Source organism: Carettochelys insculpta, chromosome 16 (genome assembly GCF_033958435.1).
Source record: "Carettochelys insculpta isolate YL-2023 chromosome 16, ASM3395843v1, whole genome shotgun sequence".
Lineage (NCBI taxonomy): Eukaryota > Metazoa > Chordata > Testudines > Carettochelyidae > Carettochelys > Carettochelys insculpta.
In genome coordinates, this window is record NC_134152.1 from 37,014,324 (window position 1) to 37,041,794 (window position 27,471).

The 27,471-nt window shown below is 47.1% G+C and overlaps 1 protein-coding gene across 2 annotated transcripts in view; it reads left to right on the plus strand.

Moving 5' to 3' along the window:
- GRID2IP (Grid2 interacting protein) overlaps positions 1–23,494 on the plus strand; it is an 80,757-nt gene extending 57,263 nt beyond the window's left edge. The window contains exons 9-23 of one of the 2 annotated variants that reach the window (XM_075011246.1): positions 2,151–2,305; positions 4,518–4,625; positions 6,292–6,389; positions 6,965–7,082; positions 8,067–8,392; positions 9,031–9,444; positions 11,153–11,240; positions 13,047–13,124; positions 14,406–14,602; positions 15,758–15,913; positions 17,411–17,497; positions 18,045–18,174; positions 18,830–18,948; positions 20,017–20,181; positions 20,998–23,494. In XM_075011246.1, the coding sequence (XP_074867347.1) occupies positions 2,151–2,305; positions 4,518–4,625; positions 6,292–6,389; positions 6,965–7,082; positions 8,067–8,392; positions 9,031–9,444; positions 11,153–11,240; positions 13,047–13,124; positions 14,406–14,602; positions 15,758–15,913; positions 17,411–17,497; positions 18,045–18,174; positions 18,830–18,948; positions 20,017–20,181; positions 20,998–21,069 (2,311 nt within the window). In that variant the 3' untranslated portion in view covers positions 21,070–23,494. Of the gene's footprint in view, positions 1–2,150; positions 2,351–4,517; positions 4,626–6,291; positions 6,390–6,964; positions 7,083–8,066; positions 8,393–9,030; positions 9,445–11,152; positions 11,241–13,046; positions 13,125–14,405; positions 14,603–15,757; positions 15,914–17,410; positions 17,498–18,044; positions 18,175–18,829; positions 18,949–20,016; positions 20,182–20,997 lie in introns of both variants that reach the window. The other variant, XM_075011247.1, reaches the window with a different exon arrangement.
- Positions 23,495–27,471: the final 3,977 nt, after the last annotated feature.

The following is a 27,471-nucleotide window of genomic DNA, read 5'->3' on the forward strand; positions in this document are numbered from 1 at the left end:
CAATGGGAGCGTTACTGCCTGCGTCAGGGAGTGCAGGATCATGTCCCTGCATGGCAATGTCTCAGGGCTCAGAACTCCATGCTTGATTAAATAGCTTTCAGTTCCTGGGCACTGGCTGAGTGAGACTCCTTAAACTCATCTTATTCTAATCCTGCCCCAGTTAAGCAGCATTCACTGCTTTGAACTTTCATGAGGCAAGAACAGTCTGTATGGATTCCCCAGTCGTGCACTCCTTGACTGAGCAGAAGATGTTGCGTTCTGGTTTTTTTTTTTTTCCGGATGCTGGTCATTAACAATATGCAGATGTGCAGTCTATGGGCCCATCTTATTTACATTAGAGTTTAGCCCTTGTCTTCAGAGGCAGCAGGATTGTGCCCATAGAGATTACAAATAACGAATCCAGCATCCCATCTCTCAGGTGTTGCATTGCAGCACCTGTGGCTTGGTCCTTCGATACACCAGTGCTAGGCCACTGCAAGATACAGGATGCTAGACTTGAAGGTCTGGTGGTCAAATTGGCTGTACAATCTCCTATGTTCTCATTTGATTTTCTTTGTATATAGTTTGACATTGGCTGCTCAATTACAGGCTAACCCATAGGAAAAGTGTGAGCTCCATGACATAACACTGCCTGTCATAGGCTCCAGATGTGAGAAAGTGGGTCTGCCCCACGAAAGCTCATCACCTAATAAATTATTTTGTTAGTCTTTAAAGTGCTACATAACTGCTGATTTGTCATAGACTAATATGCCAAACATGACAATTCCAGCATCTTCTTCTCTGACAATGATTGTAATGAGGGTTGCAGACCACAAGACAGAAATGTGCGTTGCTTCAATTCTCAGCATCCCCTGGGAGGCAAGTGCAGATGACTTTTAGTCAAGACCCCCAAATTCTGTTTTCATCTCTGCCACCAATTTGCTGACTGACCCTAGACAAGTCACTTCACCTCAAAGACTGGATATCGTATTCGTAAAATGGAGGATAGTATCTACCTGACAGGCAAATAGGGTGGACAGTGGACTCATTAATTAATGCTGCTAAATCCATTCAGAGCTCCTTGAATGGAATACGTGCTTGAGATGGACAAAGTGTGATTGTTTCGGGTGCTGTGCCAGGGTTGTAGGTAGCCAGAATAAAGAGCAGTCTTGACCTTTGCTCAAAGCTGGAAATGAGCCATGAAGCTTCTGTGAGGTTCAGATAACTTTGGGTAACTTTCTGCTTCTTCGCAGTCTTTGAGATCTCCCACTAATGTAAAGCACTTCCATTTCTCAGATGACCATTGCAACAGGGTGGACTAGTATCTTAGTCCTTCCACCCTGAAATTCTTTGCTACCACATGCAAAATACAGTCTTGGCTCATAAGAAATCGATGAAGTTACTCTTGATTTAAGACAGAATAAGAACAAAAACCGGCCCTACACAGTAAGCTCCCTGCCATTGATGCAGGGTTGTCGTTTTCAGGATAAACAGTTAATCGGTTTGTCAGTTCTCACTGAGCGTAAAAATCCTTCCCTACTTGGTGTAGAAATTTCTAGCCCATCTTTATTTGAAATCACTGGGGAGACACAGTCCAGCCTCTCCTGTAGGCTGCAGCTTAAGGATATTAACTATGTCTAAACTCTCTTGTCCACGGAGAATACCTTGCTTCACTTTGCTCTGACCACTTCCTGCTTATTGCCTGTCTTCTTCTTTTTCTCTCCATCTCTCAGCCTCCTCCCAGTTCCTTTCCAGTAGTCTCTCCTGAACTGTTCTCCTAGTGCTGATGGGGCTCAGCTTCAGTCCGAAACCTTATTTTATCCTCAAGCTGACCCAGGATCAGTGTTTTTATCACCTAGTCATCGCATGTCCCTGAATTACATGTGGGAATGCACCTCTCATCAGTACCAACCGCAAAACTACCTTTCCCAGCATTCTCTTGCTTCCAAGTGCCAAGTACCAGTGCCAGGTGGGCTGGGTGACAGTACCTGCTGATAAAGGGCCCCGTCAGTTGCACAGATAAATAAGAGACAAGCTGCTGCCTACAGGAGCTAAAACCTAAGTTGGATACGGGACAGAAAGGGATGAGACCTCGAGGGAGTTTTCGAGGGACAGAATACTGCAGCGTAAGTCTGTGTTCATTGTCATGCCTTCCCTTTTCACCCGTGCAGGAACATTGATACTCTCATAGTGGATGTGTACCCTGTGCTGGACACACCAGCCAAGCAGGTCATTTGGCAGTTTATCTACCAGTTATTGACATATGAGGAGCAGGAGCACTGCCAGCAGAAGATTTCCAGATTCCTTGGTTACAAGTCAGTGGCAGGTGAGAGGAAAGCTCCTGGACTTGGACATGTGCATACTGTGTCTTGTGACTTCCCTGGGAATTAGGGCTTGTTGCATGGTACCACATTGTCAAGAGCAGCCAAACACAAGTGGCAGTTGGTGTTGGATATCTTGTGTTGTGCTAGGGCTAGAAAGAAGTGGTGGATTCTCATTGGAAAGGGTGGCTAAGAGCCTTTCTTGAATGGGACAGAGCTCTGGGGTCTGATTCCCCACTGTCTTGCAGCTTGTAGAGTCACTCACACCTGTGGACACAGTGTAAAATGCTACCGGATCAGAATGCCAGTGCTGAAAAACAAATTTGCACAGTGTAAATGACTGTCCAGGGTATAGAGCAGTACAGATTCAGGACCCTCTCTTTCTAGCCCTGATCCTTCATGAGATATTGATCTTTAAACCTGCAACTGGTCCAGGACTGAAGGCTTTACTTTCTGCACCTAGGACCAGTGTAATTTTGGGAGTAAACACCACATTTTAGGGGAAAGAAAGAAATATTTCTGTGGCAGGTCATCTGAAAAAATATAGACTCTTTGAAAGCTGCACAGCAGCTTATCATGATAGAAGTGCCTGGGGTGGATTGGTAGCTTGGTGGATGGCATGTGAGAAAATCCAAGGTGAGTAATGGATGCAGTTTCTCTCCTAATGTCACCAACATGTGGCATAATAATTTTAACCGAGCCCTAACCGTAAACATTTAAGGACAATCAAAAGATCACACCAAGAAAGTGAGAAACAGGCTTGATTCCAGCCATAGAGGCCTCTGTCCAGGAAGTTTTTTTGTGTTACATAGATTTAGGATGGTGTTAGCAAATCACATTGCATCCTGTGATGCAGGGATAGGATACACACCTACCTTTTCTTCCTTGTCACTATCAATTGTTGCTGTGGCAACATACAAACCAACTGGGATTTGCTGTGGCTTATGGGCTTCACAATCAGACAGCCAAAAGGCAGGGGATAAATTTAGAATGAAAGGTTTTAATCTTCGTATCTACATTCCTTAATTACTTCTAAATTCCTGTGTTTTAAACCATTTATGTTTTGCTGATCACTTTATTTTAAACTCATCACTGCTAAAACTGCAGGAACAAATTTTCAATTTAAAGAAGGGGAGGACTTTTTTCCTTACACAATCTGTTTCCAAAGGAAAAGTCACTTGTGTAGGGACAAGCAGCTCATGCAATGCAGGAAGAAATGTTCTGAATTGTGCATGCAAAAATGCCTGTGTATTTGCTTACCTGATTTGCACGTGCAGTTATCATGACTGCATTTGTACACTCAAAAGAAGTGGGCAAATGTGCACACTTTTACATGAGGATGTCAAGCGCTGTGCCCTAATATTCAAAATGAAGATTTTAAATGATATTAACATAAGAGTCATATCAGGAGACTGATCTGAACTCTTGATTTCAGTTGCCTGTTTTAATCTGTTGGAACACTGTCATCCTTTCCTGGTCTAGGAATCAAGTATCGGAGGGGTAGCCGTGTTAGTCTGGATCTGTAACAGCAACGAAGGGTCCTGTGGCACCTTATAGACTAACAGAAAAGTTTTGAGCATGAGCTTTCGTGAGCACAGACTCACTTCATCAGATGCTGGTCACAGCATCTGATGAAGTGAGTCTGTGCTCACGAAAGCTCATGCTCAAAACTTTTCTGTTAGTCTATAAGGTGCCACAGGACCCTTCGTTGCTGGTCTAGGAATGTAATTTTCAAACATAGATGATTAAGTTGCAAAGTAAATTGTGCTATAAACACGTAATTGCACACAGTCCACATGTTGTACTCTTTGTCATGCACAGGTATGTATTTTGTAGGAGATGCTGTTTGAAATCTAGCCCTTCCCCCCTCTGTATGGCTAGATTTAGATATGTGTGTCGGCGGGGGAAGGCTTCTGCAGACTCCCAGGCAAGGTGTGTGGAGGCCCAGCTTTGTGCCTGGGAAGGGCAGGGGCCTAGGTGGAAAAGGTGGGGGCAGGGGCACTCACCTTAGCGCCACACAGAGTGCCTGGTGTGTTGCTCTGGCAGAGATTTAAAGGGAAGATTTCAGGTTCATAGAATTTTGAAGTCCACAGCAGCTGCTAAGCTGCATGTCCCTGTGGTTGTCCTTCTGTAGTTAAAAGGCAGAGGGGAGGAGAGGAGCTATGGGAGCCAGTGCATCTTGCAAAGAAAGACCGAACTTGCAATGTCTCTTTGCAGCTGCAGCAGAGCCAGAGGCAGAGGAACGGCACCGGACTTCGGTTCGAGGGGCCTCAGTCTGTCGGGAGAGCATTCGAACCCGGGGCCCTGAGGAAGGTGGGACAGGAGGTAGGTAATTTGTCACTCCGTTATGATTTCCTCCTGCGAGTGTTTCCCATTTATCCTGGGCCCAGAGACACAGACCCAACAGTCAGGATTTCCAGCCCCTGTTCCAGCTCAGTCCCTGATTTGACGCTGGTCTAAATAGCAGCACTAATTGCCAGTAGAGAGTCTCCAGCTCACAGCCCTGGGCAGCAAATCCACATTTGTTCATAAGGAGCAAACGGACACCAGCAAGTCCTAATGTAAAAGCTGCCTGGGCTAAGGCTGTAAGTTATTTATCTATTCAGGGTCCCTAATGTTATTTAGAGGGCAGCCTGGGAGAATTGCAGCATGCTGCCAGGTGAATGGAATAGCAGTAATCTCTAAACCATGCTGCACATTTTCCCCCATGGCTTTTCTGGGGATAAGCCTCACAGTGGCATTAAGAGTTCTAACGCACTTCTGTCTGTCTGTCTGCCTGGACCCAGGGCTCTTTCAGCGATGGCCAGAGCTCCCCATGCTCACCCCAACATGGTGTTTGGAAAGTCCCCTGAGCCACAAACACTGCTTCTGAAGGGGCTGCTCACGGCTCGTTAGCTCATCCAGCCACTCTGTGAGTGAACTGCACAGAGGTGGTGATGCAGCCTTCCTTCTGTTCTCAGCAAACAGCTCTTTCCCTCGCTCACTGATAACCTACAGCCAGTTACATTCTATGTCCTGTTAATAACAATATTCCTGCAGGGCCTCCTCCAGCACCCTGAAATCCCTGCAGCGCTCCCCAGGAGATCTTTCATTGCTGTTGGTTCCATGCCCTCTCCCCAGTCCTCTGCCAGATCTCTCTTGATAGTCTAGCTATGCAGTCACAGCCAGTCCACCTCCCTTTAGCAGCTGGCACCCAGGCCTGGGCAGAATTCTGAGAGAGTTTGAAGTCTGTCCAATATACAAAGCATCTGGGCATTCTTGGCATATATGATGTTAGTTGAGGAACATGAAAATGTGCCCGTGATTCTGTAAATAATTTTAATGGAGTGGGCCATTCTGTTAATGACTTAAGAGTTTGCCTCTTATTGGAGAAGAATTTTAGTGGCTGACCCCATCCTACAGACCCCAATGTAAATGAGGCTTCTAACAGATTACCCGTAGTGCTTCAGGAAGTATGGCATTTTCTTCATCACTCATCACTTGGTCAGGGTTTGCGGACTCTACAATCCATAATGTCTGAACTATCCTCCTTCTGCATCCAGTGGTTTCGTTGAAGGGAGTGAGATATCTGGATTCACAGGGAAAATGAGATCTAGGCCCTAAGGCCAGGTCCACACTAGGAGAAAACATTGATTCAAGATATGCAATTCCAGCTACGTGCATTGTGTAGCTGGAGTAAATATATTGTAAATCAATTTTTTTTCAGGCCAGCCCCGCGGCGGGAGGTCAAAGGGAGAAACTCTCCTATCGACTTCCCTTTGCAAGGAATACCGGGATGGATGGTGGAGCACTGATGGTTTGATTTAACATGTGCTCACTAAGCCCGCTAAATCGAACTCCAGAAGTTCCACTGCCATCGCATTGATCTGCCTGCAAGTGTAGATGCACCTTTAGTCTTTTGTGAATGGCTGTTCCCTTTTCTCAGAGCAGTGAGAAATTAAAAGATGCTCATCCAGGGGATTTCACTGGCAATTCTTTCCTTTCCCAGCAGGTCACAGTGACAGCGGGGAGGTATCAATTCGGCTGATGTCTGGAGAGAGGCAAGCTGGTGATGGCACATCCCTTCCAGAGACACCCAACCCCAAAATGGTTTGAACCTTGGCTATCTACATGTGCAACCGTTTGGGGTGTTTTCTGTGAGGAAGGTGGTGGCCAGGAGACGGGAGCTTTCCTGAGCAGCATCTTGCTCGATAAATATGTAACATTTTCACTCCACTGGGAAGCAGAACAGTTTGATGTCCTTTTATGTTCACACCAGAAGGCAGATAAACAGGGTCAGGGTGCTTTGGGTGCTGCCTGCAAATTTATTACCTGGGCATCTGCTTTCCACATGGCTGCCAGCCACAGTCCTTTCAGCACCTCGCCAGAGAGGCCCTCTAAACAAATTATCCAGGCAGTCAGTTGCTTTAACAGTGCTGGCATCTTTCAAAGCCTTAGTACTACCTAACCAGGCGGAGAGAACTATGTGAGATTCAGAAGAGAGGAAAGCATCTTCTTTTAGTGTCAAAGGCACCTTAAAAATTGGCGATGCTTTTAATGCACCTGATTTTAGAGAGCAGTTGGGATCAGGGATGGGTTGGAGGGCCTTTTTCTCTTCTATCGCTGGCTTTCACGCACTTCCAGAGTTGGACATTTACAGTTGTTTTTCACCACATTGCTTTCAGATGTCAGCTGTCTATGCAGAGTTAGAAAATCGCTTGATCAGCAGTTTTGCAGGAAAGATGGCTAATGCTGCCACACACAGAGATTCACCTCCTGTTCCAGACCAGGCAAATGCTGCAGGTAGAGGCTTGCTTTCTCCTGGTTTTGGGATAGTGGCAGTTAATGTGCTCTAGTTGGCAGGATGAACTACAACATGCAGGTTTGGCATGGCAGGCTCAGGATTAATTTGCATTTCTCTTTGCACCTGGGATCAAGCTGCTTGAGTTCTCATGACAAATTACTGCATGGGTGCTGGTAGGGTGAAATCAATACAGGTTTAATACAGACAGCAAACCCTTTTGGGGGTGAAAGGGAGTGAAGAGCTGACTGGCTCCCTGGTCATACTTTGACCTTAGGCAGGGCCTGGGCAAAGCAACAAGCACAATCTCCCAGCTCCAAAAAACCCCACATTAGGACCCTACCTACCCCCAGGGAGAGGGAGACTCTCCCCTGAGACCACTGGATCCTGACCTGCCCCCAGGCTCACCTTCCTTTGGGCACTCTCCAAATATCCCCTGGCCCCACCTGTAGCGCAATGTGTCCTCTCTCTGCTGGCCAGCCACTGCTGAGCTGGACTTTTCCCTTTTGACCCCTCCCACCAGGCTTGCCAGCTCTTGCAGGTGTGTTGGGGCAGGACTGATGGAACCCATTGGGTCTAATTAACCTTTTCTTGGTCAGTGTGGGGTCTGTGCATGCCCTCACCACAACTTTTTATACAAAGGAAGGCAAAGGTGCAGCTTAGGAACCTAAGGGGGCCCACCAAATTCTAGAATGTGTCCCCCACTGACCTTCACCTGCAGTGGAGTTGCCATGCTCTGGTTTAATCCAAGAAACTTCGGCTCAGCTCAGGCATGCTGGGAGCTATAATTTCTCTGGGTTGCATCTCTGTTTCAAGTTTGCTGTATGTTACATGGACACTGGAGCTCCAGAGAGTTTGCTCTAGTGACCCATGGCTGGGTGAAGTCTAACCCAGATGCCTAAACCACAGGAAATGTTCATAGCCCTTCTTTTAAATGAGGTGCAGGCTTGAGGAAGTCTATTCTGTACTCTCTTTGTTTCCTGCAGGTGCTCGGAAGTCAGGGATGACGATCTCCTGGCAGAGCGATCCTTTGCCCTCCCAGCAATGCTATTACCACCCACAAAACAGCATCCCCTCCCCCAGCAGCACAGAGTCCAACCCCTATGTCAGCCTAGACAGCAGCCCTGCCCCTTCCCCTAAGCACATGGACTACACGCTCAGCCCCTTGTCTCGACGGAAGAAGCTCTTCACCTTCTCCAGACCCCCGCGCAGCCAGGACACAGATCGGTTCTTGGATGCCTTGAGTGAGCAGCTGGGACACAGGGTCACCATCGTGGATGATTTCCTCACACCTGAGAATGACTACGAGGAGGTGAACTTGGGGGCCTGGATAAGGCTGCACTCAGGGTTCTCCTAGGCTCCCTTGGCTTGGGTTCCCTCTTGGGATGGTCGGTGAGGTACAGGCACAACAGCACAGATAGCAGGAGGGAGCAGCTTGTTGGGTAAATCTTGAGGGGGCTGCTGCAGAAGCAGCTGCATGCAGACAATGGAAGAGAATTCTGTGCGGTACAGCAAAGCTCTGCAACCCTGAGGCAGGGAGCTTTCCCACAGCCTGACTGCACAGCAGGATTAACTCAAGTAATCTCCAGTTGCATTACTGCTCTCCAGTCTGCGTAGCCTGTGTGCGAGTGGCTGCTGGTTGCAGACAGGGGCTGCACTCCTCATGTGAGGCACTGAGTTTGTGGGTGCTCAGCCCATGGATCTTTGCACTGCAGGAAGCTGTCAGCTCTTTCCTAGTGAATTGTGTCTTTCCTGGGCACACATGGAATTGTGGGAAGGTTTTGGAGGTCTAGAAGCCCTCGGGTGGTGTTAGCTTATGTCCTTATTACAGAGTGGTGGTGTTAGCAACTGGTGAGTGGTGCTTACTGAAGCTTTAGGGCCTTTGTGCCTGGTTGTTGGGAGTAGAAGCTTTTCTCTTGATGCAGTTACATTCTCTTTTTCCCAAATCAGATGAGTTTCCACGACGACCAGGGTAGCTATGTCACCAATGACATAAGCAGCGCTAGCGAGTACATCAGCAGCAGTGATGAAGGGAGCTCTCTGACCTACTCCACCCTATCCGATCACATTCCCCCACCCCCACTCAGTCCACCCCCACCTCCACCACAGTTTCATGATGCCAGACCAGTCATGCTGAGCTCAGAGGCCACAAGAAATATCTCCTCCCCACTCTCCAAAACCCTAGGGAGCCACTTGCACTCAGTTCCTCCTCCCCCGCCACCTCCTCCTCCCCCACCAGTGCCATGTGCACCCCCCCTGCTGGAGCAGAGCCTCGTCCATCGCAGGAATGAGTCCAGCCACATGAGCGTCAAAAGGCTGCGGTGGGAGCAGGTGGAGAATTCAGAAGGCACCATCTGGGGGCAGGTAACGTATGGAACCCCAGCAGCTGGAATGACAGCATTCAAACTGTCAGGGCAGGATGGTGTCAGGTCCATTAGTGTCACTGACCACTGACTGATCAGCAAAACTAATGATCCACGTAAACGAATCTCAGGCTCTAAGGCATAAACCACAAGAGTCAGGAAGGAGTGTTTCCCCATGTGCAGCAGCAGTTTCTGGTTGGCCAGGTCCATTCCATGGGGCATTCTTTCCTTCCCCTGGAATACCAGGGACTGGCTACTCCTTAGGCAAGAAACTGAAATAGGGCTTACCTATACTAACACAATACTTCTTATGCTGCTGTATTAGGTGGTGCCTTTCATTTACCTGAATCCTCTCTTTGTTTACCGTGTTTAATTTAACCCAAGGACCAAAAGGGTCAAGTGTGATTATTACTGGAAAACCTAAAATAACATCTCCCAGCAGCATGCTGCAGAATATTCTTTTATACCCATCTGGCAGGGTCAGTGTGGGCATGAGCTGTCATCCATCACCAGCCATAGGAAATTGCAGTTTTGTTAAGAGGGCAGGGCTGAAAGCTGTGCACATGCTGGGGAGTAAAAGAATGATGAGAAATTTGCAGCCAGGTGTCACAGGGGTGGGTTCATGATACACAGAGGGGTGGAGGAGAGGCTGGAGCCAAAAGTGGTGTTTATTAAACAATGCTACTGACCCGTGCCAGGCAGGCTGTGGTTTGCCCCCTGGTGGTGACACACAGAGCTCAGTTACTTATCTCAGCTAAAATGATAGGCTGTGACTTGACTGAGGTGAATTGTAGTTGCTGCGAATCGATTTGGAGAAAGCTGAGCCCAAATGGACTTAAATTTCAACTTCTGGAAGGGTGTGCACAGATGCATCATGTGCTTTTTCCCTAAACAGCATTAGAAAACTTAGACATGAACACCTGGATGGTTGCGCCTGCAGATCCCTAACTGATCACGTGACCTTATTCTGTGAACTAACTTGGAGTACTCTGCCTATAAATTTGGTTCTTGCTCCCCCTTTTGTGTGTGTGTGTGTGTGTGCGTGCGTGCATGTGCATGCTGGGAATGAAATATTCCTGCTCAATAATTGTTTTGGATGCAAAAGGCCCTAGAGGTTTCTGTAATTTGTATTATGTGCTTTAGTGCAGGGTTTCCCCAACTTCCTTTCTTCTGAACACAGAATGGTCCAAGGGGTGTAGTCAGAATCTAACATTAAAAAAACTCCTCAGTTCTAGGGCATCATCAGAGAGAAATTCATGACCACATAGACTCCAGGATCTGCAATGGCTTTGTAGTGGCCAAACCCCTCGTTAGGCAATAATGACACAAAAATGCATTGGTCTGTAGATGTTCTGGGTCTACCTAACAGAGACTACATCTACACTGGAGAGTTTTGTAGACAAAACTTGCAGAGCATCTACACACAAAATGCCTTTTGTTGACAGAAAAAAAAAAGCTGTGTAGACGTTCAGGAAGCTCTTTTGTCGACAGAGTGGATCAAAAGATCGATCTGCTTTTATGTGTAGATGTGATATGTTGACAGAAATTTTGTAGGAACATCTCTTCTGACAGTAACTTCTGTAGACTGATGCTTCTAGTGTAGACATAACGATAGGGGTTTTTTGGGGTTGGGAATGCAGCACTGAATGGGGATGTGCAGCCAGGAGATTTCCTGGGAGAGGGTCTTACTGACTATATTCTTCCTGCAGCTTGGAGAAGACTCAGACTATGACAAACTGAGTGATATGGTCAAGTACCTCGACCTAGAGCTTCATTTTGGAACTCAGAAGCCTGCAAGTAAGTAAGCCAATTCTTGTGAACAGCCATAGTGCCACTAGAACCCAGAGCTGACACAGCACAGACATAGGGAACACTCTATGATGAAATAGCCAAGTGATCAGTTAGATATTGTCTGTTTCTAGGAACACTGTCACCACAGAAGTCATATGTAGTGGTTTAGCACTAATTCTTCCACACATTGCAAAATAACATCTCAGATTATTACAGTAGAAATTATTTTAAAATCTCCTTTAATTTTTTTCCAGAGATGCTAAACAAAAAGGGAGAAAAGCAGTCCCATAGCACTTTAAAGATTAACAATTTATTAGGTGAAGAGCTTTTGTGGGACAGACTCACTTCTCAGATCTGGATCTGGAATCTGAAGGAGTGAGTTTGTCCCATGAAAGCTCATCATCTAATAAATTATATTGTTAGTCTTTAAAATACCACAGGACTGCTTTTTTGTTTTGTGAAGATACAGATTAACATGACTAGCTCTCTGAGACTATCCTCCAGTAATGCCATTTGTTTGCTTTCTGCGTTTTAGTCAAGTGGAGCTGTGAAACTCAGGTGGACAATTTCACTTTCTGTGTTGTTTCATTTACTGGTTCTCATGCAGCTGTATCTCACTCCTTGTACTACATGGGAAAGCTGATATGCAAAAGCCTCAATTTCTTTTTCATTAAGGTTTTCAGTAACTTGAACCTGCACCAAAAATACAAGCATAATTTTGTATCTGAATGTTGTACAGAGTTATTACATTCCCATGTATATTAGGATTTTGATACATGCAAATGGCCAATTGGGCATCTAATTGGCCAACAGCTTGCATAAATACCTGATTTGTATTCTCCAGGGTGGTAACTGAGTGTGCAAATTAGACACAGAATTGCAGCTTTGGACTTCTGCCTTGCTGAGAACCAGGCCCTGAAAAGTCAGGGAAGCATAGTAAAGAAGCATAGTAACTTTGGGATCCCCCTTCTTTTATGTGTTTCATAAGTAAATATATATACATTTTTTACATGTATTTCAATGTTGGCCTTAAACATAGTGGACAGAGGCTCATTAAATCAGGGCTTTGCTCATTAAATCACAGCATATATGCACCACAAAATTACCCAACACCACAGATATGCAGTACAGATTAAGCCTGTGGGTGCAAATCACAGACAGGGGGACAGTAGCTAACAGCACTGAACGGGCTAGAAAGAACTCCAGGTAGAGTTCATGAGGCCTGATACGCCTACTTAGCAGAGCAACCTTTAATGAAGGAAGAGCAATTCCATAGCCGAAAAAGTGGGTGTGGGTGTGGTAACCAATCTATCTCCTGAGGGAGGGCAGATGAGTAACTTCTGATTGCTCTCCTGGGTTGGGAGGAAGTGTTGACTAACCATGAGAAAGGCAGAGTCTGTGACTCATTTGAATTGAGAATAAAACCTGAGTGGGATTTCTGTGTTCAGTTAGAATAAATCGGATATGGGAACTTAGGGCTTTTGAAAGGTCATTTGGGGTGCCAGTCTGGGAGGCTTTTTGGCAGGGTGAAGTGAGTTGACACTAACTCACCCAGATGAGTTTCTGGAGCAATCTGGAATTTTTCTGTGTATCTCACCTCTTGTTTTACCTTTTTCAGCTCAGCGTGAGTCTTCCATTCAGGAGATCTTTGAATTACAGAATTCAAGGATTCCCGGAGCCATTCCTGTGCGCAAAGCATCATGTCTCCTCCATCTCATTCATTATCTCATTGTTTTCAGCCCTGTTCCCTCTATGCTGGAGCCCACTGAGCTCATCCTTACGCCTGATTAAATCTTTCAGTTTCTCTTCCAGAGCCAATTCTGTTGCCTGAATCCTTTAAAAAGAAAGACGTGGTTGAAATTTTGTCTCACAAAAAGGCCTACAACACATGTAAGTAAATGTCAGAGTGGAAGCAAAACCTAAGCAGGTCCTGAGATGGAACGGCAGTACCCGATAGTATAGAGAACAGGAAAGGTAAACAAAAGAACAAAGTAAAACAGGTATATCCCAGCTTGCCTGGCTGCAGTGGTCAGTCTGGGATATGAGAGACCACTGCTGTACTGTGTCTTATGCAGGCTAGTAGCCTCAAAGTAATGAGAGGAGAACTGTAGAAATGGGATGTGACTCAGTGGCTTGGAGTGGGGTGGCTAGCACTCCAGCTAATGGAGTAGTCCCAGCAGAGTCTTGTCTCCCCACCTTGTGGAGAATGGCAGGTGAGCAGGAGGTGCAGAGCAGAAGATGCCACAGAACATGGCTAAAAACACCTGAGGGCAGCACACTTGGTCTGTCTTTACAGATGCTCCAGTACGGATCAGTGTGCATTACCCCAATGCCCGCCTGTTTCTGAGGCACCAGCAGGCACATAAAAGGATGGGTGAGGGCCTGACTGTTGTGTCAGACAACTTGGCTAATGCCACTTGAATCCAAGGAGTGCCAGAGGACATGTTGGCCCGGTCCCCCTGCCTAGCATTTAATAGAGCAACAGGTCACCATTTTGCATGGTACCTGCATGGGAACACTGAAGTGCCAAGGAGGAAGAGACTTCCTGTGGCCTCTTCCCAGGCCCCCCCTTCCTCCAGCCCCCTGTGTAGTGCACAGGACAAGGCAGGATATTACCCTTAGGTATTTGACTTTATTGTGCTCCTGAGCCCCAGTAATTCTAGGGGAGCCCCATGGGTGGACTAGACTGAAATGTTTTTATTCTGTGTTGCTCATGCTTGTACCCTGCCTTGCTTCCACTTGGATATGTGTCAAGGAGCAGTATTCCAAACACACTTTGAATAAAGGGCGCTGGGAATAGGAGTGGAGACTCGTCTGTCTGGGTCACGTCAGCTGGTCCAGCCCAGCACCTTACCACCTCAGTACCCTACCAACCTTACAGGTTCTTACGATCAGGTTGCAATTTGGTGGCTTGGGTGAAAAGATACCTGTCCCAGCCTTGCTCTTGTTAGGCAGGTGTCCTCCTCACAAAAGGAGCTCTGAAGCAGGCCCTCTTGCTGCCATTCTCAGCTGAGATACCAAGAGGCTGCCCTCCCGCTTCAGTGGAGCTAAGCTCTGGGGTGTCAAGCTAGCAGCTTTTCCCTGACACTAAAATTCACATAGACTATAACCAGCCTTTGGAACTGGCTTCCCTCTGTTGCCCCAGCTGACACCCTTCCTCCTCCTTCCTAGCCATCCTGATAGCCCACCTCAAGCTCTCGCACATTGAGCTGCGCCAAATTCTCATGACAATGGAGAGCGACCGCCTGGAGTCCTCCCACATCAAGCAGCTCCTGCTGTATGCACCTGACGCGGAGGAGGTCCAGCAGTATCAGAACTACCAGGACAATCCCAGCAAGTTGAGTGAGCCAGACCAGTTTGTCCTGCAGGTAGCTGCCATGTGCTTGGACCTGGGGGAGGCACAGGCACTGCAGAGTCACCGAGATGGTCATAGTGTAAATTGGGGCAGTTCAGAGAATGTGTCCATTGTTGCATAGACTAAATTGCATCCAATCAAACAACTACACGTGTTACTAGGTTAAAAGTTGTGTAGCACCAAGAGTATTCTGGGCCTTTTTTTGCTCATGAGAGCCTACCGTCTTAACCCGCTTCACACAGACCATGCGAGGGAGGTGGAGCTCCTGGGAATCCACATGGTAAAATAGGGAGGCTTAGCTGACATCTTAGCACCTCTGTGATTATTAACAAGACTTGGTTTTCATGGTAGATTGGCTCTGGTCTAACTTGCCCATGTTTTTCAAGGCTAGGCTCAGGGCTGAGAGGCCTTTTGGCAGGACAGCATTTGAAGAAGGGGTTTTAAGGATGGGAGGGTGGAGGGGAGTCAAGGAGGAAATTCCAGAATCAGAGGGTTGCATTTCCGAGAGCTGATTCCTTTTTGTTATGGAAGTAATGACGTTTTCTGACCAGTTTCCAGCCGTACCACTCAGGAACACAATGCGGAGAGGAAATGATTGTCAGGGTTCTCTGATTTGCTCCTCAGTGTTGGATGCATAGTGCTTTGTGGGGGAGGGGTTTTGCAGTGAGCTAGTCAGATCAGCTCTTGAGCTCTGGTTTAGCTGATGACATAGTCATATGTGGCCAGGTGATGTGAACTGCTCTGCACTCAGATGTCAAAGTAAAGCCATTGACCTCTGCCTCTGCCTGTTGGGTCCCCCAAATCCTCCTTGCCATATGGTTATCACCCCATAAATGGATGGGGATTGTGAGGAATCAGTGCTACAAAATAGCTGAGCTTGGGCTTTGATTGTGTGATTTTTGCCCAGCTGTGAGTTTCTTCCTGGTGACAGGCTCTCTGACAGGTGCTGGCATTAAACCCAGTCCATGGCAGTGAGTAGAAAGCACTTGCTGATAAAACAGGAGCAGCTCTGCAGTTGTCACTCAGTGATACACTCAAGAGAGGGCAGGCAAGTCATGTCACACTAGAGGGAATTCTGCAGGATTAAGGGGCACGCTTCATAGGAGCTGGGAGGGCAGGGGGGTAATGAGCGGTGACTCCTGTGATTTTTGGCTCCATTTTTTCCCAGATGTTATCAGTACCAGAATACAAAACCCGGCTCCGCAGCCTTTATTGTAAGACCACACTTCAGGAGAAGGCTGAGGAGCTCAAAGCCAGCTATGAGTGTATCTGCAAGGCCTCCCTGGAACTGAAAAGCAGCAAGAAACTGGCAAAGATCTTAGAGGTCAGGAACCAATTCTTATTTCTAGTAGTAGCCACTGGGGGGCACCAGGCTTCCACCACCCAGCAAAGCTCACGCGGTCTGTCCCAGCTTGTTGGGGGCTCCCTCCAGCCACCAGCGTCCTAGGATCCATGCTATTGCTGCATTAGCCTGTGGTGACATCACATCTATCATGAGACTGAAAGGCAGATGGAAGCTGTACACTCTCTAGGCCTTCCACTTGCTGGAGTAGGTGAGGCAGTGCAGGAGCTGTAGCTTCGGAGCTGTCCACAAGTTCATTAAAGATCAGGCCACCCTCGTGTTTTTAAGGCCCAGTCTGCCAGACCTCCTAGTCTGCTCTGCCTCCTGGAGCCAGGAGTTGCCAGTGGGTTGTTTGCTTCTCCTCTGGTCTCTCTGCTGAGGCGGCAGGGATCTCCCATGAATTGCAGAGCTTGCACAGGATCAGGGACCCTGAAAGAACAAAGCCCCAAGCAGCAGCATGCTTAGTTTAGTTAGAAGGTAATGCTGGGCCTGCAATAAGGTGAAATGGCAGAGGAGTTATGAGAAGCAGGTCCATTTTTTAAGCTTAATTAAACTCATGAAATTATGTTTTATTTTTCTACTCTTTCCCCTGTTCTGTGCCTGGAGATGAAAGGCCACATACTGCAGCCATGTGTCTATAGCCTGGTGGGTTCTACAGCAGCATTTCGGTCTCAGAGGGTCCTGTTGTTGCCCTTCTCTGGTTTATTTCATCAAAGACCAACCCTGGACCCCAGGTGGAATTGACAGCTGTAGATTATGCTTTGGAAGAAACTGGTCAGACAAACAGAAAAGAATGTGACAAAGGACATTTCCAAATGAATGTTTAGTCCTCTTAATGGCCCTTTTGCAGCAACCCAAGTCACGCCTAGTTAGTACCAACCCAGTAGCTGGCTACAGATTAGCTAGAGATAGGAAATTCACTTGGCTCCAGTGGTGGTCTCTGGCGCTCAGAAGAATGGAGCCCCCCACTTTCTTTTAGCTCTTCTGACTCTTGTCATGACAGGTCTTGGCAGGGGGTCGCAAATCATCTTCCATTGACTGTGACTGGCTGTTTCTAATGAAAGGAAGTGAGAGCACCATATTGAAGTCTCAGTCCTGGGGGTCCTGGCATAATCCCAAACCTGCACGTCCTCACCGTGAAGGGTCAGAGGGACAGGAAGGGAGGAAAGCAGGGCTCTGGGGAAGGGGTTACTTTTAAAGATTCACTCCATAAAGATCTCCATGTGCAATCAGAGAGAGGTGTGCACATGTCAGACCCTGATCAGACACAGAAGCTTCTTTTCTGAGTTTATCCCAAAGGGTGCTCAGTATCTGTGATTCAGGTGCTGCTTCAGAACTAACTTCGCTGTGGAGTTCCTGATGTGTAGCCCCAACCCAGGGCCAGGCACAATGGGAAGGAAAAGATGGGAGGGATGGAGAGAGGGAGAGGAACAGCTCAGGGTTCAGGGACTGATCATTCACAGGAGGTTTTCTTTGCAGTTTGTGCTGGCAATGGGGAACTACTTGAACAATGGACAGCCCAAGACCAATAAAACTACAGGCTTCAAAATCAACTTCCTCACCGAGGTAAGGCGAGAAGGAACAATCCTCATTGCACATGCTGTTGTCTCTCGCTAGTGAATTCTGGGAGCTCAGTTAGGGTCTGGATGCATTTCCAAAGATGGCTTTTGAGTGTAACGGAGCTAATAAGAGTGCTGGGGTAGCACCATAGGTATCTCCTGACAGAGGTTCTTATGTACAGCGACCCTCACTGTAGTACCTGAGTGTCTATCTGTGCCCTCCTGCAGCTCAGGTGTGCTGGTTGGGTTGGAGACATAAAGAGAGAATGCTTTAGAAGGAATGTAGACTCACATGGACCCCAACATGGGAAAAAATTAATCTATTTTCTCCATTTCACTAATCTGGATTTATGATACTGTGTAAACATTAAACACTGTGTTTAAACATTAATCCATAAAGTGTCATTGCTGGTGGTGGGAGTGCCTGTGAATGTGAGCACAGAGTGATCTCGGCAGAGGCATGTGGTCATCTCTGCCAGGATTTTGCAAACCGTGTGTGTAGGTGGAATGGACAGCAAAAGCCCACACTGCTTTACTGTTTTGCTTTGTTCTAGCTGAACACAACCAAGACTGTGGATGGGAAATCCACTTTCCTGCACATTCTTGCCAAATCGCTTAGCCAACATTTCCCAGAGCTTCTGGGTTTTGCCAAGGACCTTCCTACAGTGCCACTTGCTGCCAAAGGTAAATAGACAAGGAGCATCCTCAGAGAAAACTGCCCTGAGACAGGGCCAATGAAGGACTCCCGTCACCTGTCTGCACCCCTCCCCTCTTGGTTCTATGCCACCATCAGGCATAGCATATCAACTGCAGTAGTTTGACACAAATAGAGACAGGGAAATTAGCTTAGATAAATAAGAACGTGCAATGGGCTGGAGCCATGAAGCACAGAGATGTCTGGATGTAGGTTTTTAGTTTGGATCCATTGCTAACGGAGACCTTTCTTGTGGTTTGAAAATGTTTGATTTACATTTTAATTCTAGTTACTCCTTATGCTGTGCCATGGCCCTTCCAGGTCCTGGTGAGCAATGGAGAAGTACCGTAATACTGTACCATAAGGAAGGTTCTGTCCTTGGGGTTTCTGGCCCCATGGGAAGCAGGAAGAATTGGAGATCTCAGAAGGGACCTGCTCTTGTGAGATTTCCAGCCCAGCTTAGCAGCCTCAAGAGGCTCAGAATTCAGAGAGGGGAAGAGTTCCAACTCTAGAGTATGTGTTTTAACTCAGCCCAGACTCTAGACCCCAAAAGAGATGTGTGACTTTGTCTTATGGATCTCACTTTCACTCCTCTTGGTTTAGCAGCAGCTGATGACCTTGTTTTAAACTCTCCTTTTTATTCAGTGAATCAGAGAACATTGACAGCTGATCTCAGCGACCTTCATACCACCATCAGTGAAATAGAGACTGCCTGCCACAACATGCCAGCTACTGAGGAGGACAAATTTGCTACTGTGATGGCTGTATCCTTTCCTAGAAGGAACAAACCATAAAGATATTGTTGTCTGCCTTCTTTATCCTTATGGTCGAGTGTTCTGGCCAGCTAGTAAGAAGCAGTGTTCCCACTAATTTTTCCGTCTATGAGTGAAATTAATTTTATGTTCACCAAGTATGGCCGTGTCTACACGTGCCCCAAATTTCGAAATGGCCACTCAAATGGCCATTTCGAAGTTTACTAGTGAAGTGCTGAAATGCATATTCAGCGCTTCATTAGCATGCAGGCAGCAGCGGCGCTTCGAAATTGACGCTGCTTGCCGCCGCGCGTCTCGTCCAGACGGGGCTCCTTTTTGAAAGGACCCCGCCTACTTCGAAGTCCCCTTATTCCCATCAGCTCGTGGGAATAAGGGGACTTCGAAGTAGGCGGGGTCCTTTCGAAAAGGAGCCCCGTCTGGACAAGATGCGCGGCGGCAAGCGGCAGCAATTTCGAAGCGCCGCTGCCGCCCGCATGCTAATGAAGCGCTGAATATGCATTTCAGCGCTTCATTAGTAAACTTCGAAATGGCCATTTGCGTGGCCATTTCGAAGTTTGGGGCACGTGTAGACGTAGCCTATATGTGGATGTGCAGTAACAATAGAAACACATGCTGCCCCCTGTGGGTGGCTGTGGGTAGCACCTGATTCTCTCCTGGTCAGCCACTCAAGCACTCAGCTTACAGGGAACATGGGTTAGAAGGCATCATTTGCTGAAGAGCGTGGCATGAAACTCCACCCTTATGGCCCAGAGGGTGCCCTATGGAGCTGCACTGAGTTTACCAGCACTCATGTATTTGTAAAGTTATGGGGAAAGCCATGTCCCTGTGGGCAGAAGGCTCTGTGTTGCTAGTCCTTGTGCTGTAGGTGATGGATGCAGGGACCTCACCTCTGAAGAACAAACTCCCTTTGGTGTGTGGATTTCTTTTTAACTAGTTGCTGTGCTCAGGCTACAGGGGACCCTTTGTTGGGCAGTAGTGGAGACACATCCCTTAATAAGCAGCATCTGTTCAGGCTCTTGCCCTGATGTGGTGCAGTTTTCCCTTAAACCTCCCTCTCAGTCTTTCCTGGAGAGCGCCCATCCTACTGTCCAGTCTCTGGATGACCTGCAGCATAAGGCCATGGAGGAGTTTGGCAAAGTGCTGACCTTTTTTGGGGAAGACTCCAAAGTGACCACATCTGAATCATTTTTTGGCATTTTTGCTGAGTTCATGAACAAGTTTGAGGTGAGCTGCATTGCTGTAGAGCCAGCAGGCATGGTTGGGACCTTGCCGTAAAGGCCCTGGGTGGGGTTTTTTTGTATCTCCTGCTAGTGGTGGGTTAGTTGAATATAATTAGCTCCATATTTGGCTCTGAATGTGAGTAAAATCCAACTCTTTAAAGAATAGCAAGTGAGGAATTGGCTGGCTCTGGAGACTGGGATGATGTGCCAGAGCCTTTCAGCTCCGGGATCACCAGGCTAAATATTGACCTAATGGAAAGTGAAACAGCTGCTGTTACCAGCTGATTGCTGTTGTGAAGGGCACTGATCACAGGCTTGAGTCTGCATATAGGGGCACCAAGTTCCCCGACGGACTTGGCATTAATTGGCAGCCATCGGCAGTGGGCACTGTGGAAAGCTAAGGAGGAGAAGAGCGCAGGGACAAAGGCAGCCTTGTAGACAGCCCTGCTAGGGCAGGCCTGCAGCAGTCCCACAGAACACTGTGGAGAGAAGCCTCTGCACATTGCGTGCTGTGCTAGCGCTGTGGAGGAACAGAGGACTTCAGTCTTAGAGGCTTAGTGCAGCCCCTGCACCTGGACTGCCTCTGCTATCGAAGAGAAAAACTGGGCATAGCTCTGATCCTCTCATTACTTGTTACTGTCCCTTCAACCAGATTTCCTGCCCCCCGCCATGTGCCCCACCCACTCACTTGGGTAGAGTTTTTGCATGTAGCAGTTTGAGGGCAGAGTTTGGTCCTGTGAGTATGAAGCGTTCTCCTGGTCCATAGAGAACTGGCGTGGCCTGATGACACTTTTTGTTTTGTTTCCTTCTCTCTCTGCAGCGGGCACTCAGTGATGTGCAGGCCTGTGAAAGCCAGCGCAGTCCCAGGATGACCTCACCCCTCGCATGGTGATGGTCTTGCGGTGACATTCATTGCAACACTTGATTGCCAACAAAGTGCAATTGGCTCCTCTTCAGTTTGGTTGTAAAAATGCTGCTGTCATTTTAGCACAAGCCATGGACTAAGGCACCAGGGCTTGTTTAGTGGTAATCTGGACACTCAAGGAATAACTTCTGTGAAAAGGCCCGTGGTGGTATCGTTGGATGGATAGAGGAGTGGGGCAGTGTTTCAGAGTTAAGCCAGGCACTGTGTTAGTCCCAGCTGTAGGTTTGTATTTTTTGTGCCCTAGAATTCCCATGCATTGTTGTATCAGGATTGCAGAAATACCGGGACGTAGAAACCCCCTTAGATTTTCAGAATCTGTTTACGTTGGCAGTAGCAAACCCTGGGGTCCCTGGCCGGGGCTCTATTATGGATGCACAAAGAGTTTTCTTCTCCCACATAACAGGATCTCAGAACTCTCGCACTGTGGAGCACAGGGCACTGCTCCCAAGGAGTCAGCGGGAGAACAGAGCCAGGGCCCGCTCCATACCCAGTGAGCACAGAAGGGAGCACATACCATACCCCTTCAGTGGGGGATAGAGCTGCCACTGGAGCATGTTCTCTAGGGAGCGTTGGGAGGAGCAGGTGATGAGCCAAGCTGAATTCCTCCTCCAAGAACCTACCACACTGCAGTGCAATGCCTTGGAACGCACTGGATGACCCTGACTCCTTCCACAGCCCTTTTCCAGTTAGAATTCCTACTGGCTCTGCCTAGTTTGAGTCAGGGAACTTCAGGGTTTGGCTCAGAGTCTTTAATTCTGGACTCTAGCAGGGAATGGTCAGTGACGATGTCAGGAAATTGTCTTCCAGAACTGGGCATGGCATATCTGCTTTGTCCCCAGACATGGATCCAATATGATTCCATCCAGTTGTTTAAAACAGTGAAATAATCCTGAAATTCCTTCTTGGCATCATGTTTGCTTAGGTATCTGGCAGTGACAGACAGGTCTGGACAGTTTGCTAGAAAATTAATATCTTCCTCACAAGATCTACATGGACTTGCATGGAGACAGTTCACCGAGCATTTTGATCCTTCCATGGAACATATAAAACCCTTGGCAATCTAAAAGTTCAGCATTTCGGGGGATTCCTTCAAGCAGCTAAAGCCCTGCAGTGTAGCCTGAGAGCCCAGCAGGAAACCAAGTATGTGCTGTACTTTTCAACCATTTACTGAGGGCCTGTAGCTCTGTGTAACATCTGACATAATGTAGGATTCAGTCTATACTTCATGCCAAGTGTATTCTGTGAGCTGCAGAAATGTACACAACATGCTCCATTGTTCTGGCAGCCTCTGATTATTCTCTGGGTACATGTAATTATAGCTGAGCTATCCTTCTGGGACTATTGCTCTACTAGACTTCTGTGATCTGCGCATGTGCCTCCAGGTGATACACCTTCAGTAAGACGCATCAGTGTGTTAACATTGTGGAACGTTATTTTATGCAAAAAGCAGTCATTGCCTTTCAACTCTGATGTTCTCTAACATCCTGCTCCTTAACACACTGCAGCCATACCTGGGGCTTAGATAACATTTCACATCCAAATGCTCCTCTGCCCTTGTTGCCAGACCAAGAGGTCCGGTTACAGCCTGGGATGGGAGCAGAGAAACACCAACTGGTGCATTATTTACAGGAGACCTTATGTGCGTCAAATCCTTTGTTTTCAGTATGTTTTAAAACTCCCTGCTGTAGAAAGTGATGTAGATGTCCACAAATGTTTTCAGTTTTTACAGCTTCAAGTGCCAGGTAGCTTCTAGCATTGTATTGTCAGATGCCCATGCAGTGCATTATCAGAACTGTTTTTTTTTTCTTCTTGATTTATGATAGGACAATGCTTCTGTGTCTCCATTCTGTGTTTCAGATGCTTCATAGTGTCTATAGGTGATCTTTTTTTAAAGCACATACTACATATTTAAATAATTTGAGCTGATTTGAAACTGTCATTAATGAAAATGCTGTACATAGACTTTGCTATCTGTTGTAACTTGACAACATAGCTAAAACTCCAATCGCTTTATTTCCAGATGGTATTTTTATGTGAATATTTTCAGAGAACTAGAACTTCTGAGCGATGGTTATGTTATTTGATAACAGGCCTATGTGTATAGTCATGATTCAGCCTCTATCCAAAACCTTTGGGCCGTCCTCCAAAATAAAGCTACTGCCTTCTGTCTCCAAACTGCTTTCGAGTCCATTATAAGTAAAAATTTCTGTATAACACACTCTGGTTTTCCACAACAGACATCTAATAAGGGAGGATTTCTGTGCTTGGCAGCTTTTATAACTGCACATTTAAAGCCTGAATATTTCATATGTCCCTTCTTACTCCCTTGAGAGATCACTGCCACAGTTAGGGAGAGGTTTAACTTGTTTAACCATCTCAATAGCAGCAGGAGAACAGAAAGGAGATGTGTAATTATCTCATTAGAAGGTGCCCTATGAATGTGGAGTAGGGTGGAAATGAGGATGGGCTGGGTTGGTTTGTAAGAGTGCTGCCATTTTGCATTGATCAGCAGTCAGTATCGAGCATGAGCCAGGGAACTGCAGCCCTCTTAAAGGTAATTCGGGCAGGTTGAGCTCATGTTCCCTGGGGAATTTTTCTCCTGTAACAATTGCTTCATTTGCATGATCAGGAAATAAATCGAGTGACTGATTTCCCCTCAGTTTGGCTGGTAGATGCTGTGGCTTTTGGCTCTTTGCAAATATGCAGTGGTTCATTCCGACAGTGAGGCCTGAGCATAGGCCTAAAGCATGGACGGAGCTTGAAAGACTTTTACAAAATGCCACAGATGAAATCCATTCACTGGGCAAATCCTCAGGGCCGTGTACATGTCCAATAAATGTACCTCCTTCCTAGCTCTGTGAGCTCTACACACCTGTGACCCGAACAGACTGTCTCCTCCCGTACCTGAGCCAGACCACTGAGCAGGTATAGCAGCTGGCTTCACGCACGCCTCGGCACTCCAGCAGGCGAGTCTGAGGCAGCAGCACTTTCTAGGAGAGCCTGCCTGCCACAATGAAACGCCATGGAGCAGGAGCACTTTTAGAGAACCTGTGCAGCTGAGGTGAGCTATAGGGCGCCATTGAATATACTGACCTGACACCACCAACTGCAGCTATAACCTTACACCAGCTGGAATTGGTTATCATACCTTAGCATGACTTAAATGTCATGCTCTTGAAATAAGTTGGTTCTTTGATAACCTCCAACACTATAAAAATACCTTGTCTGCGAGCTAGCCCTGCACAGTTACTCATTGACAGATTATACCTGGATGCTTTGTGGCCATGCATCTCTTCAAAGGAAATAGTAACTGGCTGGAGCATGAAGCAGTCTCCTGATCAGTATCAGACAGCTTGTTGTGGGCCTGGCTGTCCCTCTGCTTGGCTGAGCTCTAGGAAGTTGTCCTTCTCTTCCACCAAGAACAGAATCACTCCCACCTAAGCTGAGGTTCAATTTCAGATCTCGTCATGTGTTAGGCTTTCTGTTTCCTGCAGCAAAAAAGGAAATTCTAGTCAGAAAAAAACTGCATAGCCTCAGTGGAGTCACAGCAGAGATGAGTCTGATTCAGGTACAAGACCTGGTGGGCAGAATAGCTGGGATATTATGATACCTAATTAGCTTCTATGCCCAAAACTGGACCAAACCAGAACCTTTTCTCTAGCTGTCATTAAAGGGATTCAGAGTCCCTGCTCTGCGCTTCTTTGGGTCCCGTGCATGAGATACAGGTTCAGATACTATGACTGTGGATGGTGTGAAGGAAATTGAAGAGAAATCTCAGAGGAAATGACTGTTCTATAGGCATTCTCTAGCCCAGCTTCAATCTGGGAGGGCTGGAATCAAACTAGGTTCACCTGTCTGGGTTCAAGTGTCAGAAAGCTGGCAGAAGGATCTGGTTGCTGGAGTCTAAACCTTTTGCAGATTTGCCTGGTTACAGACACCATTCTATCAAATCACAGATATTGAATCCCAGGAAATCCAACTGCAGTATTGCTAACTGAGAGTCAGGCAGTCCCTCAAAAACCCATGACTGGGCACAAAATAGCAAGCTTAAATTAAAAATGAATGTGGGGTTCTTTATTTTGTCTTCTGATTTCTGAGCCTTTGAGGTTCACTGGGGGCCCATTTCCTAGTTTGTCTTCACAGCTGGGAGGGTGAAGATTTACCTTTGCATCAGAGTAAGAGCTGACATTCTCCTGGTATCTCTTGCATCCAGCGGAGAAGCGTCAAGAGGAAGATCAAACAGTGTGAGACTTGCAATAATGTGGACAGAGCTGGCAACACTGAATTGTATCCAGTCAATGACTGGGTGAAACAAAGTGAAGGGATGGGTTCTATAGGATTCTGTGGAGCTTCATCAGATCTGTCTGTGGGAGACATGCTTGTCCACTCTGCAAAGCCATGCAGCTCTCATCCTCCCAGGAGATGATGATCAGTGCAGCATCCAATAGAAGAGACCATGCCAGCTGGAAAGCCTGTAAAACATAACCTAAGCAAATGGAACACTTTAAAACCCTCACTGTAGCCCACAGCCAAAGAAACCAGACCCTACCTGGGTTAGAGATGTGAATGATTTAATGCCGGTGTTTTGATTAGCCCTGGTGGCAGGGGGATATTTCCGAATCAAACATGTTCTCTGGCGTCATGTGGTGCTGTGGGACCTTCTGACTGAGAACACCACACACAGCAGTGCTTGTGGCCAGCAACAGAATCTATTTCCGAGGCTTGTGTAGTGCCTCCGGCTGCAGCGTCGCAGTGCTTCGGAGAGCGCTGATCCTTCTAGAAAGTTTTTAATCCAGGTGCTATTTGACATTAGTATTTTAATTCATTTCGATCTGTTTCTACCAAAGATGACACGTAAGCCAGAAGCCAAATCCCGATTCAGATTGATGAGAAATTTGTATCCAGATTCTGATTTGTGTTCTCAGTACTTGTCCTGCCCCAAGATTGGAGGGTGAAGGGGAGATGGATATTTTCCTGCTTTTTACGGACCTAAGGCTTACTTGTGATTTTAGATATAGAGCTGGATTTTGGCTCCCCTTAGGGGCTGGTGGGGGTTCAACTTGGGGGTCCACAGAGCCTTTTCCTCAGTGTAACGTGTCTTCTTTTCAGCTGGAATGATTACTTAAGAGAATCGCATACTTTGGAGTTTGACCCCACAAGCCTTGATAGTGAGAACAGCACAGACTTCACACCAGAGGGTCTGAAACAGTAACTTGGACTGATTACTTTAACTATCCCTACACATTTTTCTTCTCATTCCTGGTAAAACTGTTACTGGCTTCACTGGCAATTCCTGGTTTGCTGGTAGTATTTAAGCAGCCCTTTGGGTTGGCAGGCGATTGGTTCATGGTGCCTAGTGCAAGTGAACAGAAGGCAACCCAGCTGACTATGGTAAGTTCCTTTTCAGTGTCTTACTCATGTCTCGGACAGTCTCAGTCAGTAGGTGGGCTGGGTTCTGGCTGTGGACTCAAGTTTTCTCCCTTCCGCCGCTGCGGAGTTCTTAGCAGGTGAAAGGAATTAGGAATGATTAAAAGCTCTGTCTGAGAAGCAACAGAAGTGATCCAATCCTGGTAGCTTATGCTACAAGACACCCACGTGGGCTGCCACCTTTCCCTGGCCATTGGTACAGGGCTGGCTTCAGCTGAGTCATTTCAATGCCATGGATGTTCTTTGCTTAGAACCCCTGACTAGTGCAACTCATGCCAAGGGAACTATGGGAGACTAGGTTGTGATCAGAATTAGCAAAATAGTCAAACTTTCCACTGGCCCAAGGCACACAAGGAATTTGGAATCAGATGCATTGAAGTTTACTGAACTTCTTCCTGCCCCCAGGCAGGCTGTCCTACAGGAGAAGCCTACGGAAGGACTAGCAAGCAAATGCCTACCACCCAACCAAAATTGCCTGTAGCATTCCCCTTGGAATACATAAATATCTTTCTTCCTTTTCTGTTCTGAATTAACACTGCAGTGTTAGCTGTGCACTACAAACAGCTGCATTTGTGGGTGAACAACTCCTGGACAGGAAGCCCAAATCCTGGATAGTGCTAAACACATCCAGTTCACATTGATTTCAATTGTAGTTGCGGGTCCTGGGCACCCCTTGGGATTTTGGCCACAGTGCAGTAAATGCTTGATGTGAAAGGGGCTATGGGCGTTTCAGACAGAAGCAGCAGGACATAGGATGTGTTAAAATGCTGGTGACTGACAGCAGGTAAGGGATCAACGCTCTCTTGGGAGTGGTGCTCACCCTCCAACCCTCCTCCCTCTGGAGGAAGCAAACACTGCTGTTCCTGAAACCAGGTATGCTGGAGGGCTGAGTTCAATTAGGGGCACTGGCTGGAGCTGGCAGCACTTTGAGTGTTTGGCTAA